We start from the raw sequence: 21,864 nt of genomic DNA, 5'->3' as shown, positions 1-21,864 counted from the left end.
CCCTGTGACTCCTGTGCTGATCGTGGATACCACAATGAGGCTTTTCATAGCAAAATGCTTTCTCAAAATATTGATTTATTTCTTAACTATAAATACATGAGCTTGTGAGTTGGGAAGATAAGAGATCAGATAACCAGCCTGTGTGTACATGTATCACCAGCATGCTGGGGGCCCAAAACTCAGCCATCTGTCACAAACATGGCCTGTGTCCAGTAAGGGACCTCAAGAGTGGTGCTGACAGAATGCTCTAGGTCTGCAAACAAACACATCCACACCCAATTCATTAGGGAATTTCCAGGCTGATTTCTGGTTCTGGTAATAGAAGTGAAACTGCCAGGGACAGAATAGTTACTTGACAAAGTGTCTCGTCTGCTCCTTGCTAGCAAAAAGTCACTGCAGCACAACATATTTTTTGGCAAAACTGTGGGTCTGTGTGAGGTTAATGGTGTCCCACCATCTGATAAGGGGGTGGAGGGGAGAGAGAGCTTGGTAAAAAAGTCCTCACAGTATTGTTTTTAAAGGCATTAGAATCTGCTTATAAACTGTGTTTTGCTATTTTAAGTGACTGTGGTTGTTGTGGCCTGAAGGCCTCTGTGCAGCTGAAAGTCTACAATTACATGTGGCTGAACATAAAAAATAACCACAAGGTGTTCTGAAATTCTTAACATGTTCACTGTGATTTGGATGCAAATTTGTAATCAATTGTATTCACACAGAGCACACTGCAGAATCCACATATCCTACTCCACTGTGTGGAGCTGAATGCTCACTCAAAAACAGAATTTATTTGGAAGTTCTCCAATCAAAGAAGCTGAGCTGTGATTAGAGCAACATTAAAATTAATTTGCTTTCAGACTTCTGTTTTGTCACTCGTATATTCTTTCTGTATTATGAGACAGCAAAGTGTTTCCTTGGAAGAGCAGGGTGAAGGGATGTTTAAAATTATTTGGATTGCAAGCTGGAAGTGTTTGTAAGCTCCTGAAAGCGTGGGGTTGAGCTGTGTGGTGTGAAGGAAACTTGCCAAACTGTGGAGAAGGAATAAAGGGGAAATGACAATGGAGGCTGAGGGGTCACTGTGGGAGAGGGGGCAAAAGAGTGGCAGGAAAAAAGGAATGATTGCTATGAGAGCAGGGCAGAAGAGATCCAAGTATTGGGACAGAGAGGTGAGGGAGCAACATAAAAACAGAAGATGACAGAAAGACCCTAAACATATCAATTACAAATGTTGAGTGTTAAAAGCTAAAAGCAATGAAGACTGCAAGAAATTGTTGAACATAATTTTCATCTGTTTTATGTGAGAGGCATTTCAGTGCTTTGGTGACATTCCTAAAAACTCATAAATACTGGACAGCAGCTTAAAAACATCATGGGGTATAGTTAATTTTTTCTTCAGTGAAATACTGTTGCATGTGTTTGAATTTTATAACTTTAAATCTCTAAATGCCTCTTTGTTTATTCCATTTCTAAGCTTTATATAGAAGGAAATAACTCTACCATTATGCTTTTTGTATTTTCACAGAGTACTCGAGCTAGACCTGATAGTTAGAGATGAAGATGGCAATATCTTGGATCCAGATAAAACCAGTGTTATCAGCCTGTTTCATGCACATGAAGAAGCAACTAATAAAATCACAGAGCGAATTAAGGAGGAAATGGTAGGAATGACTGGTAAACTTGATGCTTCCTTTGCTAAAATCCAAAGAAAAACTAGTCTAAGGGTTGAAGGATGGAACCACAAAATTTGGTGGTAACTTTTTCCTCTGACTTAAGAGTAGATCCCCAGCCTTGTGTTATAAATATGGCTAAGCCTCAAATTGAATTGCATTTGTACACTGGATTTGGGCTGTGGGCTGGGCTGAAAGCTCGTGTTTGGAGCTGGTCCTAAATCCATCCCTGAGCTCTTATATAGAAATATGTCTCCACTCCATCCATGGACTGCTCAACAGTCTGAACTGCACAGGGAATAGTCAGACTCTTGGAGCTCAGGCTGAAAGCAGCACTGACCACAACTTGTTTTTACAAGATCTGGTGACTACCCTGGTTGTTTGCTAAGTGGTGCTGCTTGCTACTTAGTCTGATGGAGCTGAAGAATTTAAGCTCACTGAAGAGGAACTAGGGTAAATTCAGAATAATCTTCTAGACACCAGAAGTTCATGTGCCAAAGCAAAGCTGACAAGTGCATAAATTAAATCTTTTAAATGCAAAGCAGGTGACTACACTTCCTTGACCTTTTGCAATATTAAATCTCTGCAGGGATTTGTAAGCCTCTTTGGTTCTTTTCTCCATTTATGAGAAAGAAACTGTAAAAAAGCAAGTAAAACACCAAACAGAAAATAGTTGGTTTGTCATGACACTTCAGTAACACCCATGACAAATCACTGTAAAACACCTTGTAATTAACTGACAATATAAGGAAGATGAAACCTGGGGGTCTGCAATAGACTGTGGTGACTTATTTTAAAAATAGGGACAAACAATGGGTTTAGAAGTGTTAAGAAGCTGCTGCTTGGTAGCTCAGATGGGAGGTAGGTGGAATTCAGGAGCCTGTTTTTGAGTCAGTGGACCTGCTCAGCTGTGTCCTGGTCTCAGCATGTTATTGTCTCCTCTTCAAAGAGTCTGACTTCATTTTGCTGCTGCTCTAGCACTCTGCAGCCCCACTGTGATGTGGATCATAGGCTTCTGCTACAGCCTACTGTGTTCAAAAATAAATTCTTTCAAGCTTGTAGACTTGTCTCTGTGGTGACATCTTGATATTTGCTCTTTTCTTTAAGAGTGGGGAGAATATTTCCCCTTTCCATCATTGCCTGCTGGCTGAAGAACTGGCCTAAGACATGGAAGTCATAGAATAGCACAAGGTGGAAGGGAATTATAATTGCTGAGTCCCACTCCCTGCTCTCATTTTCAGTTTTAACTGTTACATATATAGAAGGTAAAACTGCTTGTAGTATAGCCCCATTTCAATTCATGGATTATTATTAACTGATTTTCCTCCTCCTGAGCAGTCCAAGGATCAACCAGATTATGCATCATACTCCAGAATGTCTTCATCCCCCACCCACAGCCTGTATGTCTTTGTGAGGAACTTTGTGTGCCGGATTGGGGAGGATGCAGAGCTCTTTATGTCCCTGTACGACCCACAGAAGTCAACAATTATAAGGTGAAGCTTCCTCCTCTGACTGCACAAGAGTAGCAAAGGGAACCAGCCAAAATGAAGTAAAATAATTACCAATGTGCTGTAATACTATAATAGTGCAAAGAATATCTAAATAAAAGGAGTGGAACCAAAAGCAAAGGGAAGCATGGACAGATCTTCTTGCTGTCTGCTACTAAAGGATTCTGAGTTTCCAAATATTTTCATAGGTAATTCCTGGATTGAACTTTTCAGAAGTTTGGAAAAGCCTGAGTCCAAATTTTAGAGATTGTTCTAGATGGGCAATATTGTGGTGTTTGGAGTAAAGTGCTAAAAGGGGAAGAGTGGAAAAAGAATTAAATTTATTAATTTCTGGGTAGATTAAGATTCTGTTGAGTATTCCCATCAAACACACTATGACAATGCTAAAGTTGCCTCAAAAAGAAGGTGCCCATTTGTGTTACATTCAAGTTACTCATTTAAAATTTACTATTGATACTTGTAGAGTGTTTTTCTTGTCTTTTTAGTCTGGTATTAGATTTGAATCATCACCACAGACTGTCTGTTATGCAGCTTTTTTAAGGGAGAATTGTTAAATCACTTGACAGTGAGATATTTGTCTTCCAAACAGTGAGAACTATCTGGTGAGGTGGGGGAGTCGAGGCTTTCCAAAGGAAATTGATATGCTCAACAATCTTAAAGTGGTGTTCACAGTAAGTTTTCCAGTTTACTTCCCTTTGTATTTGCAAATGCAATTCTCTTCTCTGTGGCCACTGTCAGATCTCATAAAGAGTGATCAAGATGAAGAAGCAGAGCAAGGTGACAGTCACTGAGTTCTTTAAGGCAGTGACAATGCTTCAGTGGCCTTTCTTCAGACCACTTTGCTGCCTCGTGAATTTCTTGATGATTTGATTTATTTGGTTTTATCTGCTGTATCTCTTGATTGTTATTATTCTCTCTATTTACCTTACCTTGTATTTTTTTCAAGCTTTAAACTGTCAGTTTTTCCATCCTTTTGATGTGCTCAGATTTTTTTCTTTGCTGAGTTTTTTGGGGTTTGTTTAGTTTGGGGGCCTTTTTTATTTTTTCCCCCCATTGATTGCTAAGATTCAGTTTATTACTGGAGGTCCTGTTTCAATTTCACAACTTGCTTTTCCCCCAAGTAACACTACGGTTCTTTTTTTGTTTGTATCTTAGGATCTTGGGAATAAAGACCTTAGCAGAGACAGAATTTATTTAGTTTGCCAGATCGTGCGGGTGGGCAGGATGGACCTGAGGGACAGCAACTCCAAGAAATACACCCAAGGGCTGCGGCGTCCCTTCGGCGTGGCAGGTACTGCTGTGCCCCACCTGGATCTGTGGCTTTTGCAGCCCTGGATACTAAATCTCCACCAAGACTTGCCAGAATAGCCATCAGCTCTGTCAGTTGGTTCCTGTACTTTTTGAAGGCTGTAAAATCTGCACCTACGTTTTGGCATTTCGGTTCAAGTCAGAAATGCGCTTTTGAATTTAGTTTCCTAATTATCCGTGTAGTGCCAAGCTGTGTGACTGGAAGCACAGAACTAATTTAGAAATGGATTCCCTTGCAGATGAAATAAAGTCAGTGATCATGTCCCAAAGCGCCACCAAAGCTCTGATACTTGTATTCACAAATTTACACTAAAGCTAGTCTGAATTCTCCCTCTCTCTCCACAGCAGCATTTTTGTAGTGTGGGCTTTGCACAAAATGCTCTGCCCCACAGCCCCTCCCCTGCTGGTGCAAAATCCACATTTACCTTGAGGCACAAGAATGTTCATAGATAGGAGAAGCTATTCTAAAATGCTTTTATGTGTGCTTGATGATTCTATGATGATATTCTATGATTATTTTTCTTCTGTTCTTCTAGTCATGGATATTACAGATATCATAAAAGGAAAATCTGAAAGTGATGAGGAAAAGCAGCATTTCATTCCCTTTCACCCGTAAGAGCATCACAGATATCTTCTTTTTTTTTTTTTTTTTTTTTTTTTTTTTTTTAATATGGGAAAGAAGATATTTGTTTATCTATCTCTGTGGCTGTAACAATCTGTGAAATGGTTAAAGAATAAGAAATCTTTCCTTTAACAATTTTATGTTGTAATAGTGCTAATTATTTAGGTATGACTTTAAGTGGCATTGTAGAATTGCAGAGGTACCACAGCACATAAAATTAATGAATAATTCCATGAATGTGTCCTTCAGACAGCTGGTACCATGTCTGATTTCACAAACCCAAGTCAAACAGTTACAAGTGAGATTTACAAGCAAGGATAAATCTGTTTTATTAGCTTGATTCTGTTTAGAATTTGAGAAAAATCTGAGTACAAACTGTGCTTCCTTTAAAAAGAAATAGAATTATCATATGCTATCTTCAGAAGAAATGCCAGAGCAGCTGCCTAAAAATTTGATGCTCGCAGATCAGATGCAGTGATGCCAGTGGAAATACTGGAAATAACTCTGTGTGTCCTACATAGCACTGCTGCTATGTTCTATGGAGGGTAAATTTAATTCTGAAACACCCAGCTATGACACACTGGTTTATTTTATTCACTTGTTTCCAGTTTGACCCAGCATGTTTGCTATGTGAGAATTTGTTTCTAAATTCAAAAGTAGCTGATAAAAACTCCAAGTTCATTTTTCTGGCTGTCAGGGAAAGTGGACTGAGCTGGAGTGGCACATTGGTGAGTGCATTCACACTGTCACTCACAAAACACCACTCCTGGAGCTTGATTGACTCTTCCTCACTGCAGTGTACACACAACTGAAAGTGAGTGGGCTGCACCTTGAGTGAGAGGTAATAAAAATACCAAATATACCACAACCAGGCAATACTGCAAAGACTGAGGCTGTTAGTCACTTATGTTCTAAATGGAGTCTGATACATTTAGCACTTAATTCCTGAGCAGACATTGCTGTTTCTCTTGCAGGGTAGTGGCAGAGAATGACTTTTTACACAGTCTCCTGAGCAAAATCACTGCATCAAAAGGTGACAGTGGTGGACAAGGTAAAGTACATTTTCCTTATTTTAAGTAACGTGGTGTTTTTGTGAAACTTCATTTCATGTTGGAGCTGTAGTACTACCATGGAAATGGGTCACCTTTGAAGCTGCCATTGAGGAACCATCAGTTTGTTAAAGAATTTTAGGGGCTGTTTAAATTAGTATTGACAGCTTTGCATTGTAGAGCTTTTGCTTTCATCTATGGGAAGTAGGAAAAGCAGAATCTTATCCCTGTTTGGGGGGATAGAAGCAGCAATCATCTGAAGACAGATTTATTTTTATTTTCCTAACAAAAATGTAATCTTTTTTTTTTTTTTTTTTTTTTTTTTGGTTTGGTTTGGTTTTTTTTTTTTTGTGTTTTTTTTTTTTTGTCCTAACAGGTCTGTGGGTAACTGTGAAAATGCTGGTTGGAGATGTCACTCAGACTAGAAAGGATTACCCACACCTTGTAGACAGAACCACAGTTGTTGCCAGAAAGCTGGGATTCCCTGAAATAATCATGCCAGGTAGGAGGTGCTCTGTTCTGTGATAGGAAGGGATTTCTGCTCATTCCCTATGTCAATAGGCATCAGCTGCTGCCTTACTTATTTCTGTATTAGCTAACTCAGAGCTCACTCATGGTGAGTTTTGTTCCCATATTAGAGGCTTATAAAAATAGTGAAATCCTTGGAAAGTAGTTTTTACTACTTAAACAGGAAAAATAAAATCCAGGCAGTGAGGGATAAACCTACCTCCTTGTACATAAATTTCTTACCCTGTAAGAAGATTCTGGTGGATGTCACTTGAATTTTAAATTAACCTTGTTTTCATTGTAAGTTATTGCTGTCCTTTAATAATAGTAAACGAATGTGAAATATCTTGATTTCATTTGTGTGTATGACAAGATATTTTCCAATGGGAATCACTCACTGCTGGGCTCCTTTTTGAAAAAACAAATGATGGAAACCTCCCTCGCCCCAATTAGAGAAAAATTTCGGTCCTTTTAAAAGTCATATGAATTCCTTCAGAGGGGAGGGTTAAAATGTGACACTCCCTGCAGAAGGAGAGCTGTTTGAGATAAAAAGAGTGTTCGGGGAGCTCTGCAGTGGGATCATGCTCCAGCTCACCAGAAGGTGTCGGGGCAGGACGAGAATTGCTCGAGTCACTCCGAGCTCCCTTTGGCTTCTCCTCACATCCTAGTTTTGCCTCAGCAAGGATAAAGAACTGAAAATTCAAGTTCAGATGGACAATAATAAATTTTAATCCGTTTCACAGCAGACAGTGAGGCACTCTGGTGCTGTTCAGCTGATCCTGTGCTCTCAGATCATTTTAATTGCTTATTAACCTTTCCATTTCTCTTTTAGGAGATATAAGAAATGACATATACATTACATTGCTGTATGGAGATTTTGATAAATACAATAAAACAACTCAGAGAAATGTGGAAGTGATAATGTGTGTCTGTGATGAAGAAGGAAAAGTGTTGCCTGTAAGTTTTGTTGTTTTTTTTCTTTGTGAGGGGCATAGAAACACGAGCTGCATTTTTGATGTAAGGCTTAACTTACACATTTAATAAAACACCACTATTAAAAACTCAATTCCCTTACTTGTGTCATCTTGTGACATCTTGTGACAAATAATTTTTATGATTTTTAAAGTGATCTGTCTATTAAAGCCCTATAAAAGTCTTGCATAAAATTTTAACGAGGAATAACATTGAATGACCTATTTTAGCTGTGCCAAGGAACAAATGCTGATTCTGACAATTACTGCATTCTTACTCTAGGGTTTTTCTTGAGGAAATTCCTGGAGGAATGCAGTTTGCACACTGAAATGTTAGAAGTACCATTTGTGCTACATAAACGTGTGATCTGTGCAGGAAATCTCTGTCACTGTCACTTGAATTAAGTACATGGCAAAGAGTGAAATTAGTGACAACAATTACACATGCAACATAAATATTTACAGTGTTTGCTTGTCTATTCCCATTTTGAAGATCCTTTGTCTTTTCCTTAGGGTTTATCACCAGTTTGGTTTTCAGGGGATTTTTGACCTGTTATTTTTTGAGCTTTATAGTGTTGGGATCATGAGGATGAAATCATAAAGGCATTCCTGAGATAAAATAAAGATGGAATAAAACCCTGTGGTTCATGACTTGTTTATGAACTGCAACTAACTGCTTGACCTAAAATGTAATTTGAAAACTTGAGTAAAGAAATTTCTAATCCCACACAAGGTTTTAGGTCCACACAACAAACTGTAGCCCTGATTACAAAACACTGCCTGTACCTATGACAGCACCTGACCATGACTCACATGCACAGGAGTTAGCTCTATTCTGTATTCTGCCTTTTCACATATAAACAAAAATATTCTGGTGTGCAGCCTAGAGCTTCTGAGACTCTGCTGGAAGAAAGTATTTAAAAATAAATGGAGAAATAAGCAGAATAATGAAACTAGATTTTAATTTTTATTTTCCTTCTGTATTTCTTCGACTAATTGAGATGGCATGTTGGTTACTTGAATTCATCAGATGAAGAAATCAAGTTGATTTTATGTTCTTCACACATCTCTTACAGCCACGGTGTGTGACCCCTGTAAAATGGGATTACATTGGCTGTACCCATAGATTATGGCAAATTTTTATTTCCATTGTGTTCAGAGGTTTGGAAAATGCAGTGCCTGCACCTTGGTACTTCCCCTCTGTGGGTGCTGTCATTGCTATTTAATTTTGAATGATGCCATATCCAAATTCAAGCCTGAGTGAGGGTGGGAAGCAGAGCCCATGGTGGGGAGCCATGTCCCAGGACCAGGGTGGAATTCCCAGTTTGGGACTCTGAGGGGACTTTCTGGTTTTGCTGGAGTTAATTTACCAACATTTACCCAAGTTAACGAGGCACTAAGCACCCTTTGTTCCCTCTGTTGTAAGAATGCTGTCTGCCTGGGAGCAGGGGACAAGCCTGTGAGCGAGTACAGATCTGTGGTTTACTACCAGGTCAAACAGCCACGGTGGATGGAGACACTGAAGGTATGGCAGGGATACTTTATTTTATTTTTTACTTTATTTTTCACTTTATTTTTTACTTTATTTTTTCACTTCTCAATGCCTCACACGGAAAGGCTGCACAGCATCATCTTCCTCCAAAAACATCTTGTCCCTGACTACAGCTGAAGCATGAAGTCTTAGTTATCCATCAGTTATTAGAGATACATGATCACTGAGGCTTGAAATTTGGCCTAGAAAATGATGTGTAGGTTTTGTTCAGCAAAACAAATGAGATCATCTTAGATAACCTTATGTCCTAACAGGGCTCATCAAAAATGAAATACTGCATTTGTTCTATTTTGGTGAAACAATGGAGATGAGGAGCTTCAATTAAAAAACAAATAAGGCCAAACCAAAACCCAAATGAAAACATCAACCCTCTCTTCTGATTTCAAAAAGGAAAAGCTGTCATGCTTATCTTTAGAGAAACACTGACAATTACCTAATCAAGCTTTAATGTCTATGATTGGAAAATGCCCAGGAGCTGCCAGAAACAGTTCTTACAAAGCAGGCTTGCATGATTTTTTAGAGACAAAATAGCCATGTATGACAAGTTTGCAATTATTACCTTAAGGTGTGCTACCTGTGATGGTGAAAGACAGGGAGGGAAGGGAAGTGTGATTTTAAACAGAAGCTTATTTGTTGTTTTGAAAACATTCCCCCCTTCTGTTTATTGTTTATTATACTAGTTCTTTTTAAGAATTACTCCATAATTCAGTCTTGTGTACAGGGTCACTAACAGGAGATATTGTTGAAAAGCATTGATAATATTAAGGCATTGTTCAGTAAGATTTGTGAAGAGAAGTTTTGAATGCACACAAAGGTGTGCAAGTCCTTAAATTTTTAGAAGTATAAACTTGAAAATTGTGCTTTCCCTTACCCAGCTGACCTTTTTTTTGTAGCATGTTTTATCTAAAATATGCTGCTTTGTGAATAAAGCACTTGCAAGTTCTTGTGATCCTCCTCAAGGCTTTACACTAAATTTAATCACTAAAATATCCTCAGTGTATTTTGCTGGAATTTTTATAGCCTTTTCACCTGTTTCATAAATTGGTTGTCAATTTCTGTATCTGAAAGGTGGGAGTTGCATAATACAGGAGTGTATAATTCTCTGTAGCTAAAAGGGTGAGCAGTAGGATTATTTTCTGCTCTGTGATTATTTTCTGGCACCTGTGTGCATTAACTCACTGGGTTCTGTGCTTCACTTCTTTGCTGGTACCAGACTTTGAGCAAAGTCTAACAGATAATCAGCCCCCACTTTGCTGCTGAGATCAGGCTCAGCAGCTTGAAATGGCCTCTGAAAGGCACCTTGGAAACAGAAGGAGTGGGGCTTATTTATTCTAAAATAGGGGCTCATTACATGTGAAACCACTCCCCATAACTCTCCTCGTTGTTTCCTGATTTTACCAAAGGTAGCAGTCCCCATTGAGGACATGCAGAGGATTCATCTGCGCTTCACCTTCAGGCACAGGTCGACTCAAGAGTGTAAGTAGAGAATTTTTATTTCAGTGAATTTTAATTCATTGATGGGTAGTCAACCCAAAATCTTTTGCTTTGCAGCTAAAGATAAAGGAGAAAAAAATTTTGCAATGGCCTACATAAGACTAATGAAGGAGGATGGAACAACTCTCCATGATGGCATCCATGATTTGTTAGTCCTAAAGGTATGGGCTCAGATTTCTTTCTTTCTTTTTTGCTTTATGTCTTTATGACATAAAGATATTACCTAAGCACAGTGAGAGATAATTGCTCTTTTTACTGGTATTTGTGCTTTTGGCCTTCAGCAGTATGGAGAAAGCTGTGCTGCAGGTCTGTTCCTGGGTGGGTACCATTCCTCTTGCTGGATATAGGAAGTGTTTGATCCACTTGGAATACTTATCTCATGAATAATCTGGGAATGCTGTCTTAGGAAAATGCTTGTCTTAAACTGCTGTGTAGTTCCTCAGGAACAAAAGTGAAAGTTTCAACAATTTGGTTTTGGATGTGAAGAATAGCCTTGGCTTGACTTTGTGAAGGAAGCAGAGAACAGATGTTTTGACTTTTGCTTTATTTGCCCTCTTGGAGAATGGTGTCTAGTAGGAACTAAGAACCTGAAATCACTTCCAGTACAAAGGAAGCTTAAGTTATTTCTCACACTCTTCTCAGCAAACAAGTTTGCTGTATCATTAATACCAAGTGAGATGCATGCAACTAAATCAAGTTGCTTAGGCAAGCCAAAAGAGATTAATGGCAGCATATAGTTATTTATCTTCTCTTCATTGAAACTATCATTTAAAACATTGAGACTAGAAAAATTGTGGACTGTGGCTAATGTTGGCTATGAAATTCCACCTAATTCATTTCTGCATCAGCTCAGTAATTTTTTTTTAAAGTGATATCTTGGATGAGAAATGCTAAATGGAGTTGACCTAGTTTGCAGTTGTGAGAGACAGATTTTCTGACATATGCTTGCCTATTCTAGTATTAAAAACAGTAATTGTAAGCTGTAGTGTATAAAGCAGTCATACACCTGGCCTCTTAAAATAAGTAATTTGAAAACTGCTAAGTTTAAACTGTCTTTAGGCATTGGATCTTTTTGACAGACTTTTGGATCAAAACATCCTTTTTCCCATTGTCTGTCTGACTTGTCCCAAAAAGAGGAAGTCAGGAGTTTCTTTTGCTTCCAGAAATTTGGGTAGTAATTACTTGGAAAGCCTGATACAATCATAGATGTTAGTACTGCTGTGTGTTTTGCTGCATAAAGGTTTTGCTTCTTGTCTGTCTAGGTCTTTTATAGTCAATTTTTAACCTTACCTCTTTGATATGAAGTAGAAACTGCACATCTGAAGTCGCTGAACCAGATGAAACTGCAAAACTTTAAAATGTCTTTCTAGATCATGGTTTTTGCAGGTGCTTGTTCGTGCACATTTGTAGACTAAAGGTCTGCAATTGAGTCGTATCTTGTCACAGGGTTGTAGCTTTAAGTGACATCTCAAATTCATCAGGGAAATTTTCTGGAGTAGTTTTGTTAAAGCAACACTGTGTTCTCTAAACAGTGAGGAGAGTGATTTTTATTGCCTTAGTCTAAACCTCATTTCCTGTCTGGGGAATCCTAAGGTAAGACCCAGAAAATCTGTGAGATTGTAGCACAGAGGTTGATGGAAGAGAGGAGGGAAAAATCTCTGTTGGCTCTCTGGTTCTGTACTGTTCATTCTGCTGAAAAGGGCATATTCTGTATCATTTAGCTACTGCAGCATACTGTCTGATTTAAAATATAATCTTACCATGCCCTGATCTTTTATGTTCAAGGTCCAGGTATAAAACTATAATGAGGATATCAAATAGTGCTACTATTCTTTCCTTACTCAGTCCTGTTTTCTGCTTTTAAGTTGTGTGCAGATATTACAATCATGTTGTCTATACCCTGTGTGTAGTCTTCAAGGTGATGCTCAATATTCTGCAGTGCTCCACACCCACTGACATTTTAATGAGAGATTGGCTCTTGTTTTCACTCTGCCAGGGCTGTTACCCCTCAAAGTCCCTTCCTGCACCTCAGTTTTGTTTGCTTCTTTAGAAAGTGCTAAATAAGTATAATTTTAAACCTGATAGTGTGAAATATGTAATGAATGGTGTGTTGTTTTTCAGGGGGACAGTAAAAAAATGGAGGATGCTGGTGCTTACTTGGCATTGCCTTCTACACGTCTGCACACAGAGAACAAAGGCGGAACCTTGGTCCGGAGCTCCAGTACAGCTGGGGGGCTCTCGGTCAGCTCAAAAGATGCATTCTACATTTCAACCCTTGTTTGTTCTACAAAGTTAACTCAGAATGGTAGGTGCCTCCTGAACAGTTAGAAAGAGAACATCTGCACAGATTGATCAATCAGGTTTTGAATGTTAATGTCTGTGTGTTTCATTTCTGTCAGTGGGCTTGCTGGGCCTCTTGAAGTGGCGCATGAAGCCAGAGCTGCTCCAGGAGAACCTGGAAAAGCTGAAGATTGTGGATGGAGAGGAGGTAGTGAAGGTATATCTTTACATTGTTATTCCAATAGTAGTTATTCTTCAGGCCCCTTCATACATAATGCCTTTGTTAGTTTGCAAGGACATGAACAAAGCTCCTCATGAGAGGGAGCAGGAAAGCCAACACCAGGACAGGATCCTCCCCAGCCCTGGCCAGCTGTCCTCCTGCCTTTTGATTTCAGATACCTCTGGTGCTGGCTATTGTTGGGCTGGGGGATTTTCAAGATTATCCCTGGGAGATGAAGATAGTAATGATAAAATATTTTCCACAATCTCTATTCATCTGTTTCCTTTTCTCTATCTGAAGTATCGCAAACAATTCCTTCTGCTTTCTTTGCAGTTCTTAATATAAATTTACATGTTGTTATTAAATCCAAAATGTGTTATGTACACAACAAAGCACTTTCTTAACCTAATAAGTATATGAATAAAAATTGTTAGTATTTTGGAAAATGGCTGATGCTATTACCTTTGTGTTTTAAATATAGATATTAGATGTCTCTGGAGAGAAGGAATGAGAATTGTAAAAAAAAAAAAAAAGGAAGAGGAAAGATGAGTGGATTTTTTTAAATCAAAGATTTGTGTCCCAAGTCACTGAGTTACTTTTCTTTGATTTAGAGCAGGATTTGAATCACACCACAGAAGCAGGAAAAGTCTTTTTAATCAACATGTATATATGAAAATAGCAACCACTAATCTGTGTCACTAAGGAAAATAGTTTTACAAGTTTTGTCATTTGTATATTTTTATCTTTTCCATAAGCTTTGAGTTAAGCATGTCTTATTGATTGCTCATGTGTCTGAGGATGTAGGTTCTTAAAATTAAAGCAACTAGAGCTTAAACCCTTGGAAATGTTTCCTCAAGTTAAGTGATGCTTCAGTAAAGGTAGTAAAATTCTAACTCGAGGAAAACCAAATCTACTATCAGAAAATTTTCTTGTGAGGATTTCAAGCTGAATTGGTTATCAGTTTGTCCTTTCATGTTCTGTAGTTTCTCCAGGACACATTGGATGCTCTGTTTAACATCATGATGGAACATTCCCACAGTAATGAGTATGACATCCTTGTCTTTGATGCACTGGTAAGAATCAGCACCAATGAATTTATTTGTCAAAATAAAGAACCTTAGAATTTTGAACAAACTATCAAGTTTCTCAGTTCAGAGAATTAGTCTCTATAGAAATGAGGAATATTACTCATTGACCAAAAATCAAATTTCTTTAAAAGCTTAAGTAGTGAATGACCAGAAATATTTTTAGCAAGTCAATATTTCAGGTTGCAGTGTGACTGTGGCTAATTGTGTCCGTGTCTGTTCAGATCTATATCATAGGGCTCATTGCAGACCGTAAGTTTCAGCACTTTAACACAGTTTTGGAAGCATACATCCAACAGCACTTCAGTGCAACCTTGGCATACAAGTAAGTTTGTTTTCTCTTCTTTCTCTTTTTCCCCAAACCTCCACCATCATGTAAAAGAAGTAAATCCTGCTTGTGACTTTTCTGATGTAATTTATGGTGACTGTTGTTTTGATGCTGCAGTGTGCTTATCTGCCTCTGAGACACATTTGATTATAAGCTGAATTAATGAACCCATAGCAAATGATTTGGGGTTAAATTATTCTTTGGCATTTGTTTTCTGTCACCTGGATTTTGCTGTGTCTGAGCACTTCACCTGTATCCTGTCAAATTTATCAAAAGATGCTTTGCTGAAAATCCTCTCCACTTGTACCCCTGGCTTTAAGCTGAAATGCCTCAAGTGAGGACTCAAAGATCTCCTTAACCCATTTGCATGGGTTTCCACATTTTTTTTTCATATCAAGCAAACTCAAATGGAAAAGAATTATTTGGGAACTGTCAAGTCTTCATATGCATTTTAGTCTGATGTTGTATCAGGAGGGGTTCAGTGCAGTGAACTGGAATTTTGGCATTTGTTATGTGTCCTGCTGTGAAATGGAATTTTAGTATTTGTTACATGGTCACGCCAATGGATGGACTTGTAGTGAATTTTTTATTTATTTGTTTGTTTGTTTTCAACTTTTGGAGCTTCCACATAACACCCAGATGGGAAGACATGGACTCAGAGTAAAAACTGGATTAATCCTTTATTTAGAATAGGCTTTTGCAGATGATGGTAGGATAAAATGACTGTATTATGAAGGAAGGTACCATCTTCAGCTGGTGCTGATCTCTGGAATGTGCTCTGACAGGATGGATGTGGGGTTTTAATCTACCTGATGTCTCATCCTGGCAGCTTAATGGAGTGGCAGATTGAAGCAGAACTTTAATTTGGAATATGAATGGTACATGGAAGCCCTGAGCTGAAGATTTGGAATAGTTGGGGATATTTTCTAGTGTCTGTGCTGAATTTGCATCAGTTCTAGCTCAACACAAAATGTCACAAAAATCATGCACTGGACCATGAGTTTCCTAGAGTTGAAAGGCAGCAGTGCAAAATCAGCCCTTTCTCACACCTCAGTGAAGCTGAAGGGAGCATTAGTGAGCTCAGAAAGCTCAAGCACAGACTATGTGCTCTTCTTCACTCCTCTCTCACTCCATAAGTAATAAGCACATGTAATTTAATGCTTTATGGCACTGTGAAAGAAGAAAAGGGAGGGTACAGAACCTCTCAGGACAGCCTTATCTGCCTAAAATATTTCTAAGATTTACCTGGCTGGGAGTTTCTGATGATCTAATCAAATAATGTTTATGATTGTTCCCCACATCATTTGTTTTCTTGGCACTATTGATTCAATGCACATTGTGGAAGATTTAGTCTGGTTCCAGAATCATTTATGAAATAAACAAGTGTGTGTGGCCTAGCTGGGAAGGAAATACTGTGTCCCAAAAATATTACAATCATGTTATGACACGGTTGCTTGGCCAAACTGTAACCTGTTTATTCAGTTCCTGTTGAGTCATCCTTTCTCCTGGCTTTTAGAGAGCTCTGGGAGGGCTGAGCTTGCACTACCCCTTCATACAATAAATATAATAATATTGTTCCAACTCAGAGAAGCTGTAAAAAGGAGAAAATGGAAGCACACAATGGATGTAATGGCCAGGAGGCTGAGAGGCTGGAAGCATTTTGGTTCTGAAATGTGAGCTGGGTTGGGAGTTTGTTAGTTACAGAGTTGGCTTTGTTTGTTTAGGGCAGGGGACAGCAGGTCTCCAGTTTTGTAGAGATGTAGGGAAAAAAACCCCAACCACCCTTACCTTAGTTCCAATGGCTACATTAAGATTAATATTGCATCATTAGTATTGCTTTAATCACTTAAGATGATTCTATAACTACAAATTAAGGGACTTAGCTTTAGATTAACTTCTGCTCTTTTGTAGCTGGCTGTGTCTTCAGCAAGAAGCTGCTTTTGGATACAGAGTAAGGAAGTGTTTGAATGAAATAAATAATTTAAGCAGATATTGTTGTGTGCTGGAATATTGTAATATTTGCATGCTGTTAATTAGAGCATGCAGTGGTGTTTAATCACTGCTCAGTGCAGGTGGGCAGAAGGAATATTTTGTGATACTGTGTGCATGTGTGTTACCAACTTCTGTAAAGGTGCTTCCAGGACTGTGTAAAGTCATGCTGCTCTTTTGGCATTTCAGATTTCTCTCTTGCTTGTGCGGCTAAGAATTTGTTCCTCATTTGTTTATACTGACAGAATTTATGTAAGATAAATCCAGAAATACACACAGTCTGCTTTCTTGTATGTGCTTAGCTAAGCATGAACATATATTTAGAGTTGCCAAAAAAGCTAAAAAGGTAATTAAAAAATAATAATGAAAATTATTTTTAAAATGTTTTTAAACTTCAGGAAATTAATGAGTGTTCTGAAGACATACTTGGATACTTCCAGCAGAGGGGAGCAATGTGAACCTATCCTCAGAACTCTGAAAGCACTGGAATATGTTTTCAAGTTCATTGTTAGATCAAGGACATTATTTTCCCAGTAAGTACTCGGATATTGCAATTTAATTAGCTGTCTAATATCAGACATAGGAGACCTGAGAAGTAGAAAAATTTAGTTGTAGAACAGAGCTTTTCTTTTTATTTTTACAAATAAAACATAAAACACTGGCAACTGCTCTAAAATACAGATATTGCTGAGATGTTTTGTAGAGGTAATATTCAAAATCTGCTTTCTGATTCTCAGTGTAAGTTGCAGAGATGGATTTAGTAACAGCAGCAGGTTTCAAAGGGAGATTATTCTTTGTGTCAGGTGTCTTGGCCTGGGACCAGTGAGTGGCCAAACGTCCCAACAGATGGCTGGAGGCTGGAGACTTGTCCTTGGGAACTGTGTTCAGCCCTCAGACACAGACAGTGTCCTTTTGTGACCATGGCCCACTGAATTCAGAGTTTGGGACCTCTTCCTAAGGAAGACTCAATGGACTGGGTGTGTGTAGCTCAGGCAAACAGAGGAGTGGTATTTACAGCTGGTGTTCAGGTTTAGGGGAGCAGGAGGAGGGGAGAACAAAGGAAATTAAAAGTGGAAGGAGAAGAATTACACACTGATAACTGTGCTCTCCCCATACACCCCAGACCCATTTCCTCTGCTTCACCTTTCTCCTTGTGTCCTGGTTCCCCTGGAGCTGCTCTGGTTCCCCCTGCTCTGTGGCTGGAGGTTGCAGGGGCAGAGCTCAGGCTCAGTGGGGACAGTGACTGCTGGGTGCTGCTGGTGGCTGGCATCCACCACAGCAGGAAGGTGGTCTGTTCTAGCTCTCTTATGCTCAGTGGGAGCTCTAATATAGTTTTTCTCTGGTATTCCACTGTCCATTAAAAAAAAAAAAATCCATGTGGATTTATAGTTTTTTTAAATTAAGTTTACTTACTGGATTATGATGTTTTGGTGAAGTAGTAGATTCAGAAGGAATTGGATGGATGATGGATGGATGGATGGATGGATGGATGGATACTACTTAAAAATATTATTGTCTCTAGGAACTTACTATTTGTAGATGGATACAGGTAAACAAGGTGTAAAGCTCTGTAAGGAAGGAGATGGTGCTCAGTAGAACAGAATACAACATTATCTTATATTTTTATCATAGGTATCATGGCAGAAGGGTATATTAGTGTTGTGGGGAAGGAAGCATTGTGTAGAGGATTATGGAAAATTTCTTGTCTGGATGAAGGTCAGAAAGCAGAAGGGGTTTGTTTCAGGGAGAACTTTGGTCCTTATTTTAATCCCTTGTGTTATCTTGCAGCTAAAAGTGTTCATTGGACAATCTGTCATAAAGTAGGGTATTGCAATGTGTTGCATATTCAGGTGATTAGCTACACATATCTACTCCTACTTACCTAGAGGTCTGAAACTCTAAATTCATTTGGACAATTATTATTATTATTATTGTAGGCAGTCTTACATTTCACATTGAAAAGAAAAGCAAATGACACTGCAATACATGACTTTAAAAAGGAATTTTTCTCTTCTGATGGAGCAGAAGAGGCAGCACTTAGCTCACAATATTCTACTCACATTTCAGGATTCTCTTGTCATCTTGGCTTTTTTCTTAGCTTGTTTTTCTTTAACTCTTGACAGCTGTTTCACATAACTAATTTCACATGTTACCAGTGTTTTTGCTGTTTGTGTAGGCAGTGTTTAGTGCTAAGAGCCAGTATGAACAATACAGAAGAGATAATCTGAGGGATTCAAACTTTAAGACAGAGAATGGAAAAATAATGGGGTGAGCTCAATTTAAATGCACTTTTAAACTTTCAAGTGTCAAATAGAGACTTTTTTTCAAAAAGAAGACTGGTTAATGGGGCCAGTAAAAATAGCTCTTGGAAAAAGTGGCAACAGCAGCAAAAGACAAAAATTGTCATAGTTTGTGGAAAATACCCTACAGTAGCTCAGTTGTAGCAGGGGGGAAAAATAAAACCTTTTTTTTTTTTTTTTTTTTAACATATAACTTACTTTGAAAGTAAAATGATTTATATAAGCTCCAATCTGGGAGGTGTCATGCTTTAGAGGCTTTTAAAACAATTGAAAGTTGTTATTGCAGTGTTCAAACTGAAGAATCCCTACACAATACATTATAACCCATTGGGGAAATATCTATGAACATAATATTGGATCAACTTCTGAAATATGTTATTTAATATGTATTTAATGTTAAATCTGTTGCATTTGGGAGGATGAAACTTTCTGATTCTGAAAGGATAACCTGATGCATCTCTCAACAGATTATATGAAGGCAAAGAACAAACAGAGTTTGAAGAATCAATGAGGAGACTCTTTGAATCCATCAACAACCTGATGAAAAGCCAGCACAAAACTGCCATTTTATTGCAGGTTGGTGTGTGCTTGGAAACCAGTTGGATTTGGTTTTCTATGTGGTTTTTGTTCATGGGGGTTTTATTTTTGTTCTTTTTAAACTGAGGAAAAGACACTCAGGAAATTTATCCAGTATGTCTCTTTTGTGATTCCTCTCTATTGGAAGAGTAGGTTGTCTGATAAATTTGGAGACTAGTTTGAAAAGGTCAGGATAAGATACACTTGCAGAAATTTTGTGAGTGTAGTCAAGGAAAGAACCAAGACACAGATGCTGGAATATTTCAAACAATCTAATGACATGAAACCTCCAGTGGGACCTGAATGTTTGATTCTTGAGTTTCTACAGAAAATGCTAAGCAGGGATTCCACCGTCTTAGTTGGGAAAATAAATTTTATTGTCTCAGTCTTTGGGAGTTACATTGTTTAAACTGAAAATAGAATCAGGATTTGCCATACATGTCAATCTAGTTATTCTAACACTTCAGAATCCAATGTTTTAAAGAAAACTAGAAAACAAGGAGCTACTAAAATCATTAATATCAAATAATTTGCGGTTCTGTAATAAGATGAAAAACAATTAAGATTTCCTGTAAAATGTAGAAGATTAATTATTAGACAGTAGCCTTATTGATGCTTCAAACATTTTTTATTAAAAACTCATTGTGTGCATTGGGCTTGAATTCTCCTCTGGTTTTGTGTTTTGATTCCTTTTGATATGACTTAGATTATAAGTGGAAGCCTGTGAAAAAGCCTGTGTTGGATAAAACCTCAGGTGGCTGATCTTGAGATTTGTATCAGCTGACACTTTGCATGGAGCGTTTTATGTGCAACTGCAAAAGAGCTGAGAAATTAAATCTCAAGTTAATTGTATAATGCCATGGTTACAGTAATATTCTAAATCATGTAAAAATAAATCAGATACTCTGATGAGCAGGGCAGCTTCTTCCTGAGAGTGACAAGGAAAGCTCATAGAAAACTTTTCCTCCTTGAACAGTTTCTGGGTGTGCAGGGGGCAGTGGTGGCTCTGAGAGGGTTCCAGAGCAGGTGGTGGTGCCAGAGGCACTGTGGCAGTCCATGGGCTGGGGAGTGTGGCTGTGCTTACCCTCATTTCCAGATTTCCATGTTTAATGACAGTTCCTGGTGCTGTACCTGTTCAGCAAACATGGACAATATCTTGGTTGATGAAACAGCAGAACCTTGAAAACAGAGCTGAGCATCTCTGAGAAAGACTAAAGGAAAGCTATGCTAATGTTAAAGAGCACATCAGTGTGTTTCATAAACAGACTACTTGTTAAACAGTTATGCTTTGATCAATGCCATACTGAAAATCAAAATTTTTTATTTTTAATGACTGCAAAATGGCTCCTATTTGTTCCTAACCCCAAAGCACTGGTGGGATTTTGGGGTCTCGAAATCTGCATAAGGTAGTGAAAGTTTTCTTTTTTGCAGGAACCTTTTATGGCAGATGTGAAATGCTGGTTTATATCATAACTTTGCTTTTGCTCTAAATACTGATGACTCATACAGCTGTGTCTCTGAGAGAAGCCTACAAAGAGATTGCTTTACATACAGTAAATAAAAACTACTGTAATAATGTCATAAAATTCTGATAGGAGAGGCATGGAATGAGCATTGTCCAGCTGAAGTTTAGTGCTGGCTGCTGGAAATAAGTTTAATGGGGGCAAAAAATATGAAATTAACACTCCCTTCCTCTTCATCATGAGCTCCATGGGCACCCACAGTTTTCTCAAGAAACAGCATTTCTGTATCTGTTTGGAGGAGGCTTCAGTGCTGATACTTGAGACTCCTGCTCTGGTAGGTGGATACAGGCCAGAAAATGGAGATAATTTCTGCTGAAAAGGAAGAGAAAGTAGTAGAAAGAAATTCATAAATCTGCCTCTGCCTAAATCCAACACTGATTTCCTTTGGGGAATTTGAGATGACAGTGATGGATGTTGTAGTTGTACAAATTAACTTTGCAGAGTAAGGGACAGGTGGTTATTCAGTGATTCTACAGACATATGGGACTCCATGGATGTTACAGTTTGTGTACCCAGAGAGGGAACTTCAGAGAGTCTGTTGGAAAAATACAGGAATAATCGGAATATTAAAATTGACTTAAATCTGTCACACTTGGAATTATCTTTGATAAGTGGAACATAGATTGGTAGGATCAATTGAATGTGTTCAAGCAGATTATGGTCTGAAGATATCAGAGAAGAAAGTTTTAGGAGCCCTGAAGAAAGTGAAAGTAATTTGGTTTCTCAGGATATTGAAACTTGAACTAGTTTGGAGAGCCTTTGAATGGGAATTTTTAACTCTTCTTTCATCCTTGGTTGTCTACAGGTCTATCAGGTTCAACTGTAGATGATCTAAAGAGTTATTTTGAAACCTGAAGTTTCCTGGTCTCTGCTATATATTTTTTAAAT

General features: G+C 38.3%; 1 protein-coding gene across 1 annotated transcript in view; it reads left to right on the top strand.

The window, feature by feature from the left end:
* The window catches only part of DOCK2 (dedicator of cytokinesis 2), a 150,968-nt gene that overhangs the window by 13,122 nt on the left and 115,982 nt on the right, over positions 1-21,864 (top strand). The window contains exons 7-23 of the mRNA XM_056502223.1: positions 1,520-1,655; positions 3,003-3,157; positions 3,762-3,843; positions 4,328-4,463; positions 5,017-5,092; positions 6,077-6,153; positions 6,528-6,653; positions 7,491-7,615; positions 9,056-9,154; positions 10,585-10,657; positions 10,733-10,836; positions 12,797-12,980; positions 13,075-13,172; positions 14,159-14,248; positions 14,485-14,585; positions 16,976-17,110; positions 19,345-19,453. Coding sequence (XP_056358198.1) covers positions 1,520-1,655; positions 3,003-3,157; positions 3,762-3,843; positions 4,328-4,463; positions 5,017-5,092; positions 6,077-6,153; positions 6,528-6,653; positions 7,491-7,615; positions 9,056-9,154; positions 10,585-10,657; positions 10,733-10,836; positions 12,797-12,980; positions 13,075-13,172; positions 14,159-14,248; positions 14,485-14,585; positions 16,976-17,110; positions 19,345-19,453 — 1,906 coding nt within the window. The remainder of the gene's footprint in view (positions 1-1,519; positions 1,656-3,002; positions 3,158-3,761; positions 3,844-4,327; positions 4,464-5,016; positions 5,093-6,076; positions 6,154-6,527; positions 6,654-7,490; positions 7,616-9,055; positions 9,155-10,584; positions 10,658-10,732; positions 10,837-12,796; positions 12,981-13,074; positions 13,173-14,158; positions 14,249-14,484; positions 14,586-16,975; positions 17,111-19,344; positions 19,454-21,864) is intronic.

This window comes from Oenanthe melanoleuca, chromosome 13 (assembly GCF_029582105.1).
Source record: "Oenanthe melanoleuca isolate GR-GAL-2019-014 chromosome 13, OMel1.0, whole genome shotgun sequence".
Classification (NCBI taxonomy): Eukaryota; Metazoa; Chordata; class Aves; order Passeriformes; family Muscicapidae; genus Oenanthe; species Oenanthe melanoleuca.
The sequence above is the reverse complement of the archived record's forward strand: the minus strand, read 5'-3'. Positions and strand labels throughout refer to the sequence as shown.